The 12643-nt window shown below is 36.3% G+C and overlaps 1 protein-coding gene across 1 annotated transcript in view; it reads right to left on the reverse strand.

The window, feature by feature from the left end:
• The window catches only part of STRBP (spermatid perinuclear RNA binding protein), an 88516-nt gene that overhangs the window by 51547 nt on the left and 24326 nt on the right, over positions 1 to 12643 (reverse strand). The window contains exons 3-4 of the mRNA XM_006834743.1: positions 6713 to 6878; positions 2598 to 2742 (exon numbers count right to left, since the gene is read on the reverse strand). Of these exons, the coding sequence (XP_006834806.1) occupies positions 2598 to 2742; positions 6713 to 6878 (311 nt within the window). The remainder of the gene's footprint in view (positions 1 to 2597; positions 2743 to 6712; positions 6879 to 12643) is intronic.

Genomic DNA, 12643 nt, shown 5'->3' on the forward strand with positions numbered 1-12643 from the left:
TACAGAATTATATAGCTCACTTTTCAAATGCTCAATTATGCTGGATTCTTCAACTTGTCCAATAACCCATTAAAATGCTAGCACAGAACAAAATATTGTCTTTAACAAAGCCCAGGTTAGCCAAAACTATGAAAGATAGCATACAAATCAACAGGGCTGCAAGGTTAAGGGCAAAATATAAAAAGCAAAACAAATCTTTCTGTCCTTTAAAAAGAGAGGAACAAGTGTGAAACAGTAGATTCAGCTTATTCTTTTACCGTAAGTGGTCCCACAGGATAAACAGCAACATCACCTTGTGAGGCTTAGCTCATAAAAGATCTTTGGATCCTTCAGTAACACAAATATTTTGAACAGAGACAGTGAGTCTCCTACTTTATTACAAATATCTTCTACAGTAAAACAGTGTCCCAGCAAGCACTCAATACATTAAGAATCTATTTTCAGCTTCTCTAAACAGAAATTTAGTTATAAAGGAAACAGACTATTCTTAAGGGTATCACTGAAATCTATAACAAAATCCCAGGTAAACACACAAAACCACAAGGGAAAAAAAATACCATGATGTTCCCTTTAATGCTTTCAAAGAAGTAATAGAAGGAATGCCTACAGCTGTAAGTTGTTGTTGTTGTTGTTAAGTGCCATCAAGTCGGTCCCGACCCATAGCGACCCTGTACAGGGTTTCCGAGGGTGTAAATCTTTACGGGAGTAGAAAGCCTCATCTTTCTCCCGCGGAGCGGCTGGTAGTTTCGAACCGCTGACCTTAAGGTTCGCAGCCCAATTTGTAACCACTACGCTACCAGAGCTGTAAGTAACTGTATAATTACCTAGTCTTTGGCAATAATTTCCGTCTTTGTCTCATGACCCTATACTTAAACAATGTTTAATAATACCTATAATTATATTCCCAGGAGGAACCAGTCGTTGGAGAAGGTTATCATGTTTGGTAGGGTGGAGGGTCAGAGAAAAAGAGGAAGACCTCCAGCAAGATGGATTGGCAGAGTGGCAGCATCGATGGGCTCAAGCGTGGCAACAATAGTGAGGTTAGCCCAGGATCGGGCAGTGTTTCATTCTGTTATGCATAAGGTCACTATGAGTTGGTACGACTCGATGGCACCTAACAACAACAACAACATAATTATAACAACACTTACAAATGGCTGGTTTTATATCAGAGGTTCAAATAGAACACAGCTTACCAGCATTAACATTTATCTTGATACTGCAGAAATAATTTTATAATTCTACAGTTAATGGTGACTATAAAGCTGTTAAACAAATTAAGCCATTTAAGATTGTTTTTTCAGAGGTGCTGCTACAAAAATATTATATACAGCAAAAATATATACAGGCACAAATCCAACTAGAGATTAAATGCATTTTGATTTTTAAATGACTTAATGTGTGTTGGGTTTCTATCTGTTGGGTATTGCATAGTTGATTTTATTTAGCCCAAAAAAGTTTTTTAGAGGAGTCTATCACTTTTTCTTTAAGGAATCCTATGAGTCATGCTTGCCAGAATTCTAAATTCTAACTTCATTGGTAAATGTTTTTAATTAGTTACTCTTATCAGCAAATTAAAAGAAACTAAGAAACTGACCAATATTTCTTACCACACTAGTATTTCAGGTAGAGGAGTGAGCAATGGGACTTAATGAAATCTAGTGATGCAAAAACAGCAACAGGGAGTCTCCATTGGCCCAGATGGCTTGAACTGCCTCTAAATTGTCATGACAGAGAGTGGCCAGTTGGTCAAAGGTCTGACACAGGAGAAAAATCACATGGCAAGTTTCTAGGGACATGACTGAGAGGTAGAAACAAGTTAACTTGACAGTATAAAGACAGCAGAAAAAGAAGCCCAATACAGCTCCATCATTACTTCTCAAAACTAAAGATAAATAATTCCCCCCTTTTTTGTGAATGAATTTATAATACAGCAATTCTTTTTAACCTGAATTCAGGAGAAAGACATTTTCAAGCATGATTCCTACATATATCATACTCAAACTATTAACAAGGTTAAAAGCCTTCACACAAAACATTATTTAAAAAAAAAAAAACTTAATTTACATCTCTTATTCTGTATAAGGCAAATCTATACACAGGACACTAAATAAAATATAAATGTTACAAGGTTACAGTATACACTTATCAGGACTCAAGGGCAATGTGCAAATGAGTAATTTGAAAACACTGAGTGAAAAATTTGAAAACAAGTGAGCAAATTTGAAAACAACACTGCTTAGAACCACACTAAATCATGAGATCTGACTATTAAACCAAACAATATAGATTGGTTAATATCAATAAGCTAGTGCAATAACAGACAAAATAAAACAGAAAACAAAAATGGTTTGAAAATTAAAAAGAGCAACATGATAAATATATAGTTTTAACATATTTTATACTTTGAACTTATATACATTATTATAAAATATAATGACTGTGTGGAAATAGAGCCTTTAAAAATATTATGGTGGCATAAAACAAATTTACATAGTTATTTTCTAAATCCAAAAATACTAGTTCACATTCAAGAGTGGTGTTAAATGAACAAAACAAAACAAAAAAAAGATATATGTATATATGTATACATGTACCTCCATCCTTTTTCTCCAATTCGTCCCTAATTAGAGGGGAAGTAAGTATCACCTTCAAAGTTAGGGTGGGTTCCTTTGTATTCTGAATTATAATAGATGCCTCATTTACACATTGCTCCACTTGATATTTCTCTTCTGTGAGTTTCTGAAAGTCACCAAGATTTCAAAAACACCCAATTAATAGATTACAATCTCAAAAAAAATGAACACTTGCCCCTCATTTCTTAATTGTTATTAACTATTCAGTATAACTATGAGAAAAGTTAAAGTCTGTAATAAGTTTCGTGTGGGGTAATACTTTTTTTCTCAATTTAGAAGCAAATTCTCACATTCTCCATCTTTCAAACAGCAACTACAATGTAAATCATCTATCTGTATAATTAATAAACAATATCTAAGCCCTTTATTTATAAATTTTGAAATTAAAATTACCAGTAGCATCATTTATGTGACAAAGAGTAAATTACTGTTCTTGCAATTATTAGAGTACTATCCTGGTGTGGTGCTGTAGCACAATGCGCACGCAGGACTGCAAAGTCAGTTTGAACCACAAGGTTGCTGGTTCAAGCTCACCAGCTGCTCCTTGGAAAACCTATTCAGGGTCACTATTTGTTGGAACCAACTCAATGGCACTTAACAACAACAACATCTTGGTGTAGTTCTGTGGGCTAAAGTGCTGCAACTGCAAAGTCAGTTTGAACCACAAAGTTGGCAGTTCAAGCTCAACAGCCAGCGACTCCTTGAAAACCCTACACAGGTCACTATGGGTCAGAATTGACAGACCAGCACTTAACAACAACAACAATTACAGAATAATAAATAGCTGGGGATGGTAACATTATGCAGGTATAATTTTAAAAAGAATCAAGTAAGCTCAAATAAAAAATAATCTCTGCACCAACTAAACAATGAAGAATAAATACAAATGAGTAACTCTGCTTCTCTGAGAATAGTTATCAGTGAGTCCTACCATTATAGGATGTATCTGACATCCACACAGAAACTTGGAATACGTTGCTTAATTTTGCATGTAATTATAAATACATAACTTAAGGGTCTTCCAAAAAGCACCAGCCAATTATAGTTATAATTTAAATTTCTACTTAACGTATTATTATTGTGTTACTGATTGCTGCCAAGTTGGTTTTGACTCATAGCAACTCTATATAGGGTTTCAGAGGCTATAAATCTTTGCAGAAGCAGAAAGCTTCATCTTTCTCCAGAGTGTCTGGTGGGCTTGAACTTCTGACCTTGTGGTTTGCAGTCCAGTGCTTATCTCATAGACTCACCATGCTTCCTATTTAACATACTGTTGTATATTAAATATAAAACAGAATATTAAATAAAACAGATTTTCTTGGTGCTGAAATTTCGTCACTATTATCTGACAATTAGTAGCCAGGCAGAATGGAGATACGAGTAATATGTTTCTAATTCATATGCATTAAAATAATTTAAATCAAAATCCTGTTTAACATTATGCATTTGAAAATGTATAAGAAAGAGAAAACCTATTACCCTAATTTTGAGCAGAGGAAATCAAACAAGGGAAAAGTCATACCGTAATTGGAAGAACTAAACTAGAGAAACAGAAAACTGCTCATATTTATTTGCCACTCGAAGAATATTAAAGATGCTCTGGTGTTCCGCTATGGGATAATGCACTGGACTGCAAGTTCAGTTTGAACTGCAAGGTCGGTGGTTCAAATTCACCAGCTGCTCCTTGAAAACTTACAAAGGGTTGCTAAATGAGCTGGAACTGAATCTAAGACACTAACAACAACCACCACCACCATAGAATGAGACCAATTAATGTTTTTATTATGCAGGCAGATTACCATAGTTGAACAGACATAGCCAAAGTAATAAGCATACACTAATTCAAAGTGATTTCCATTGTTGGTCATCTTTCGCCTCCTGTGCTCAAAGAAATTCTAAGAAAAGAGTACATAGTCTTAATTAAGTGTATCAGATAAATTATAAAGTTTTGGTACAGTAGGGAAAAAGATCTTTAAAAGAAAATACAATATATCAGAGAGTGGTTTCCCACATAAAGAGAACTCAGGGGCAGAATTGTAAAGGTGAAAAATCACACTTAAATGATTTCCTGAATTATTATCAATAATGTGTTTGCATATTATGGATGTATATCATTTAACCTGGGTATCAAATTAACATCCTCAGTTTACAGGGAAATGTATCTTTATCCAAAAGCCTATGGTAATGGATCTAACCATCACACAAAGTAAGTCAGCTACACTGCTGGACAACTCTACTGACTATGATAAATTGAAATGCATGTCTCATAATTTCCACCATTGGTTTTAAGAGGTTAGGCCTCTTTTAAAGTCTCTAAGACAGCCTTTCAAAGACCTAAAGATATTTATTTCTTCTTTTTGTCTTCTCTAATCTAAAAAGTCCCAGGTGCTTCAACTTTTTGCACAGCCGGCACTCTCTCTGAATTTCCTCTGAATATTTTCTAACTCCTCAAGGATAGTTTAAAACAGTGCTGCACAGAAATAAAGAGCCTCAATGAGGAGATGAGTAATGCAGAGTTCACACAGTTGTGATTTGGACAGATTAAGAACTATCAATGCAAAATAAAGCTTGGCCCAATCTCTATCAATATCTTCAACATTAAAGAAACATGAAGGATTTTTTTTAGATTGAGAACTCTAGTTTATTATAGCCCTGGTTCTCAAACTTTTCCAACGTGACACACCTGAAGAATGTAACTACTCTCAAGCAAAACAGGGCTCACTATGGGAAATGAAAAGGAGGGGTGAGATAGTTGGAAAAGCCCTTCAGGTTATTCTATTATCCATCATATGTGTCTGATCCCTTCAGTATTATATTATTCTAGACTCCAAGGTAACAACACTATGTAGAGTAGAAATAAAGATTAAATTTAAATAATACAAAAGTACCAAAAATGAAAGGAATTTTATTAACATTTAAATTTTTAAAAACGTATAGTTAGTCAGAAACCTGTTACTTTGTTGTCCATTTCTTAAAGCTTTATTCAACAAATTGGAAAAGTCAAACATGTCTTTTCACTTAGAAAAACATATCTTCATGATCTAAGGCAGACTGGAAAATAAAATAGTGGCCCCCAAAATTAATGTAGGGTATATGCCAACAAGTAACTCAAATCTGAGTGTCAGGAATGACAGATTAAAAAAAAAAATCAGGAAATAGTTTGATGGTCAGTTGGTGAATATAAAAGAACGTGAACCAGTAATAAAACTAATAAAACCAAATTTAGAATTCATATTACTTGAAAAGTAAACAGTCCTTTTAGAAGAAATGCAAATAAAACAAGATAAGAGAAAAGGTAGTATTCAATAACTCAAAGATGTCTGGACCCTAGGGATTGATATTGATTTAAAGGATATGACTAAAGAACTAACTGATAAGAAATTATCAAAAGATTATAATGCATTTAAACCACAGTTAACACAGATCTGAAACTAAAAGATGATCACAATTCCCCAGTGAAATGATGCAGTCAGCCTTGAGTCAGGCTGGCATGGCAGGCCCTAGGGAGACCATAGTCTCAGACCTATTGCCTTCAGTGTTGAGGAGCCTGCAGTCTTCATTAGCATCCTTCAGGGAGCATACCAACATTAAAACTTTCTAAATGTGAAAAAGGTTTGAAAACAGAGAATTAATAGCGACTTTCCATTAACAGAATAGATGGGGTCATTGTTAAATTAATTGAGACTTCAATTTGAAAATTATCATCTCTGAAAGCCTCCAACTGTCTAGGCTCTTCAACCTTTCAATTCCAGTATGCATTATACCAATCCATTCAAGAGTTATATAATGCTGATAACCTAGTCTCAAAGAAAAGCCTGGAGGTTCTCACATACACCTGAAAAGTTTAAGACTTTTTAAGTATACCTGAAAATAACAGCCATCTTGGGTAAATAAATCCTATCAATCACCAGAAATTTGCTTTAAATATCATGGATTAGTGACTGATTAAGAGATTTAGCATTCCTTGGGTCTGTACCTACTCCTATTACCAATCTTTCATTACTGAATTCATCACGGTCATTCCCTATTTTACCTTTCTACAAATTGTCCCTAAGATGCAGTTAAGCTGTACTTACCTGAATCTGAATAGGAAGATTATCTTTGACTGTATTTAACAGGGATTCTGTGGGTTTATCTTTGCACATTAAAACCAGCTCCAAGTCCATATCATCTTTAATCAGCAAGCCTTTTGCAACCAGACCAATCCTCATTACACCACACAATGTACGCCCACCTTGATCCCTAAAAATAAAAGTCTGAATGATTAATTTTACAAATCTATTTTCCAAATTGTAACTTAATCATCACCACTTAAAGATTTTTTTAAAGATCCTAAAATACATAAAGGTTGTTAAGTGCCATCGAGTTGATTCCAACCCACAGCGACTCTGTATAGGGTGTCTAAGGAGCAGCTGGTAAGCTTGAACCACCAACCTTGCAGTTTAAATGACTGCAGTCTGACGCATTAGCCTACAGCACCACACCAGAACACTATAAGGTAGCTTGTTGAAATCTATATAAATTGATAAAGGAGTTCTATATGTAACTTCAAACATTCAAAACTCCACAAACTTAAGTATGAGATTTAAGGCTCATAAAGTATCTATCTTTCCCAAGGGATCAATAGGGAGCACATTTCAGACTATGTTGTTGTTAAGTGCTGTCAGTTGGTTCTGACTCCTAGCAATGCTGTATAGCGTTTCCAAGGAGCACTTGGTGGGTTTGAACTGCCAGTCTTACAGTTAGCTGTCCAGTGTTTATTCAGCAGTGCTGTATCAGGAATCCTATTTCAGATAATAGATTTTTTAATTCTTTACCGTATCTATATTGCTTAATGTGGCAGGGGGGGGTTACATACAGACATACATACGTATATATATTTGTTGTTGTTAAGTGCCATTGAGTCGATTCTGACCAATAGCAACCCTGTCTGTATAGGGTTTCCAGGGAGCAGGTGGTGACCTTGAACCACCAACCTTGCAGTTCAAATGACTTTGCATTCTGATGCATTAGACCACAGCACCACACCAGGACTCACTCTCTCTCTTTCTCTCTCTATATATAAAATAATCCTGTTTATTGTATTCAGGTAATCTTTCTTTTTTTCATGACTTCCTGAAGTAAAGACTATGGTCGCTCTCTTTTTCTTTGACTACTTCCTGAAGTGAGTAAAGACTTTATGATCTCTCTTTTTCAAACTGACTACTTCCCGAAGAAAGCAGAAACTTGATGATCTTTCTTTTTCCTTTCCTAAAACAGGAATGCACACCTTAGAAATTTAAGCTATTAAACCGGGTAACGGAAAAGATTGTGCAGTCACAGCCTTAGCCAATGGGGGAAGACACAGCCTTAAGATTCACGTTGGGAATTAAAAACCTGAGTAGACTGCCCACTCGGTGTGCTCCTGGCCTGTGACCTTATCCACAGAAGAAGCAGCACCAGAGATGGAGGCAGAAATGGGGGCATGGAGACGGAGAGTGGCTGAGGACTCTAGATTCATGAACTAAGAAGAGAGGGACTAAGAGCTGGTGGCTAGGAGGCAGACTAGTAGAATGTGCCCTTTGGAGATATAAATTATTATACATGCCTGAGTGTTTTTTTTTGTTGTTTGCTTGTTTTTTGAAAAAGCTAAAGTGGATAGAGAGAAATACTGTTAACTGAAGGTACATGGAGGGGAGTATAATCATTGTAATGAAACAAGGTGTATGATTTGTTGACTTTAAACTGATGATATGCCCTGTAAACTTTCACTCAATCCACAATAAAAACCTTAAAAAAAATTTAAAAAAATACTGTATCACACCTAAACATTTCTCAGATTGTTTCTCCTAAACATCTTCTATTATTCAATAATAATTAAAGAATTTGTTAAACACATGAATGTCATGGTATACTGAGAAAGAACATCATAGTGGAAATTGAAAAGACCTAGATTCTGTTCCTAATGGTGTCTGCAGGCTCAGTACCCACCACCTGTGAAATGGCTGTATCATTCTAAGAATCCTCAAAAGCTTATGTAGAAAACAGAATAATGTGGTAAAAGTAAGAGCTGAGGGAGGACAGAATGAACAGACAAAAAATAACCTGTAAGCATATGCATTCCAAGTCTAGTAGTAGCTAAAAGAATAAACACTGAAAGAACATGAAGTCATAAAAATATACCACAAAACTGGTAACAACGTATTCTCAAATTTTAATTCTGAAACTTTCTTGCTGTTTCATTTCACTTACACAAGTGAACATGCTAACTGAATGTAGCCCTCATGCATTAAGTGAGCAAGAATTTTAAAAGGAAGGCACACTAAAACAGATGTAGACAGTCTCTCTGCTCCACAGGATTATACTACAGTTAACAATAAAAATCAGGAAGATTAAGTACCCGAAAATCTCCTTAAAAGAGGAAAAGAAAGTTATACGAGAAAAAAATTGCAAGCAACATATTTCAAATACCATATTAAAATAGAAGAAACGTGAACCTCTGAAAAATTGACTGATGTTCCAGTTCACGTGAAGAGTAAAATAGTAGTCTGGATTCAAACCTATTTTACCTGACAACAGTGCTGAGGTTCTTTATATCATAGGGCGGCTTTAAGAAGTTTAGAATAAAGATAGATGAAAACTAGACAAGTCAAGCAAAGAAATCTAAAAGGGTGACTTCAGCAGAGTTGTGATGTGGTTAGACAGAAAGAAGGCTATTTAGCTAGCATTTGGGCAAGAAGCCAACACAGTTGAGAATGAATTAGGACATGGAAAAGGAAGAGAAACAAATTGTGACAGTGGAGATACACAAGAAACTATAAAGAATTCAGTCACTGTCTCAGTGCCTGGCCAATCCTTGTTGTTGTTGTTAGGTGCCATCAAGTCAGTACCAACTCATAGTGACACTACGCACAACAGAATGAAACACTGCCCATTCCTGGGCCAACCTCACCACTGTTGCCACACTTGAGCCCACTGATATTGTCACTTGACCAATCTATCTCATTGGGGGTCTTCCTCTTGTTCTCTGACCCTCCACCTAACCAAACATGATATGCTTCTCCAGTGACTGGTCCCTCCTGACAATAAGTCCGAAGTATAGGAGACAAACTTTGGCCATCTTGGCCTCCAAGGAGCTCTCTGGCTGCACTTCCTCCAACACAGATCTGTTTGTTCTTTGGGTAGCCCATGCTACTTTCAATATTCTCTTCGAACACCATAATGCAAATGCATCAATTCTGCTATGGTCTTCCTTATTCACTGTCCAGCTTTCGCATGCATATGAGGTTATTGAAAATATTATGGCTTGGGTCAGGTGCACCTCAGTCCTCAAGCTGACATCTTTGCTCTTCAACACTTTAAAAAGGTCTTGTGCAGCAGATTTGCCTAATGTAACACGTGCTGCTTCCATGAGTATTGATGATTGGTGTAAGAATGAAATCCTTGAAAACTTCAATCTTTTCTCCATTGATAAGAATGTTGCTTATTGGTCCAGTGGTGAGGACTTTTGTTTTCTTTACATTGAGATGCAACCCATACAGAAGGCTGTAGTCTTTGATCTTCGTCAGTAAATATGTTAAAACCTCTTCACTTTCAGACAGCAAGGTTGTATCATCTGAATATTCCAGGTTTTTAATGAGTCTTACTCCAATCTGGATGCCACGTTTTTCTTCATATAACCCAGCTTTCTCGGATTATTTGCTCAGCATACAAGTTGAATAAGTATGGTGAAAGAATACAATCCTGTCACACACCTTTCTTAATTTTAAACCACTCAGTGTTCCCATGTTCTGTTCGAACAACTGCCTCATGGTCCATGTACAGATTCCTCATGAGCACAATGAAATGTTCTGGAATACACATACTTCTCAATGTTGTCCATAGCTTGTCAAGATCCACACAATCGAAAGCCTTCGTGTAGTCAATAAAGCACAGGTGAACATCTTTCTGATATTCTGTTTCAGCCAAGATCCATCAGACATCAGCAATGATATCCCTCGTTTGGCTTGAACCTCTGGATGTTCTCTGTCAATGTATGCTTGCAGCCATTTCTGTATTACCTTAAGTAAAATTTTGTTTGTGTGAGATATCAAAGAGCTTGTCTAATTATTTCTGCATTCCGTTGGGTCACCTCTCTTTGGAATGGGCACAAATACGGATCTCTTCCAATCAGTTGGCCAAATAGTTGTCTTCCAAGTTTTTGGCACAGATGAGTGAGTGCCTCCTGTGCCACCTCACTTTCCTGAAAGATTTCAATTTTTATTCCATCAATTCCTGGTGCCTTGTTCTTTGCCAATTCCTTCAATGCACCTTGGACTTCCTCCCTCAGTATCATTGACTCTTGATCATATGCTACCTCTTGAAATGGTTGAACATTAACCATTTCCTTTTAGTACAGTGACCATGTATTCCTTCTACCTACTTTTGATGCTTTCTGGATCATTCAATAATTTGCCCAGAGAATCCTTCAATAACTAAAGTCGAGGCTTGAAGTTTTTCTTTAGTTCCCACAGCTGAGCGTGTTATTCACTTTTGGTTTTCTAACTCCAGATCTTTGCACATTTTGCTGTAATATTTTACTTTGTTTTCTTGAGCTGACCTTTGAAATTTTATGTTTAACTCTTTTACCTCCTCATTATTTCCATTTGCTTTAGCATCTCTACGCTGGAGAGCAAGTTTCAGTGTCTCTTCTAACATCCATTTTCATTTTTTCCTTCTTTTTGTCTTCTCAACGTCTTTTTGCTTTCTTTCTGTATGATGTTCTTGATGTCATCCCACAACTCTTCTGGTCTTTGGTCTTTAGTGTTTAATGTATCAAATCTGTTCTTCAGATGATCTCTAAATTCAGGTGGGCTATATTCAAGGTCATATTTTGGCTCTCGTGGACGTTTTCATTTTCTTCACCTTCAGTCTGAATTTGCATATGAGCAACTGATGATGTTTCACAATCTGCCCTGGCCTTGTTTTGGCTGATGATCTAGAGCTTTTCCACCATCTCTTTCCACAGATGTAGTCAATTTGATTTCTGTGTATTCCATCTGGTGAGGTCTATATGTATAATAGTCTCTTATGCTGTCTAAAGGAGGTATCTGAAATGAACAAATCATTGATTTTGCAAAATTCTATCATGAGGTTCCAGCATTATTTCTATCACCAAGGCTACATTTTCCAACTACTGATCTTTCCCTCTTTGTTTCCAACCTTTGCGTTCCAATCACCAGTAATGATCACTACATCTTGATTGCATGTTTGATCAATTTCAGATTGAAGAAGTTAGCAGAATTCTTCTAGTTATCCTCACTTGCTTTAGTGGTTGGTGTGTAAATCTGAATAATAGTGGCGTTAACTGGTCTTCCCTGTAGGCACATGTATATTATCCTATTACAGACAGTGTTATACCTCATGACTGATCTGGATATGTTCTTTTTGAAGATGAATGCAATACCATTCCTCTTCAATTTGTTATTCCCGGCATAGTAAACCATGCGGTTGTCAGATTCAAAATGGCCAATACCAGTCCATTTCAATTCACTGATGCCCAAGATATTGATGTTTATTTGTTCCATTTTATTTTTGACAATTTGCAATTTTCCTAGATTCATGCTTCGTACATTCCATGTTCCTATTATTAATTGATGTTTACAGCTGTTTCTCTTCATTGTGAGTTGTGCCCCAACAGCAAGTGAAGGTCCCGAGAGCTTTATTCCCACGGCTTTACTCCATTTGCATCATCACAGTTAATTCTACTTTGAGGTGCAGCTCTTCCCCAGTGGCATTTTGAGCACCTTTCAAGCTGAGGGGCTCTTCTGCTGGCACTATATCTGACAGTGTTTCTCTGCTATTCATAAGACTTTCAGTGACTAAATATTCGGAAGTAGTTCGTGTCTCCTTCTTCCTAGTCTGTCTTTGTCTGGAAACTCACCTGAAACCTGTCCACCATGGGTGACCCCAACCTTAGGGACCCAATAAACATAACATTTACAGAAAACTATAAAGTGATGTAAAGATAGAAGAAAAAAAAAAAAAAA

The sequence above is a fragment of the Chrysochloris asiatica genome, unplaced genomic scaffold, assembly GCF_000296735.1.
Source record: "Chrysochloris asiatica unplaced genomic scaffold, ChrAsi1.0 scaffold00014, whole genome shotgun sequence".
Taxonomy (NCBI): Eukaryota; Metazoa; Chordata; class Mammalia; order Afrosoricida; family Chrysochloridae; genus Chrysochloris; species Chrysochloris asiatica.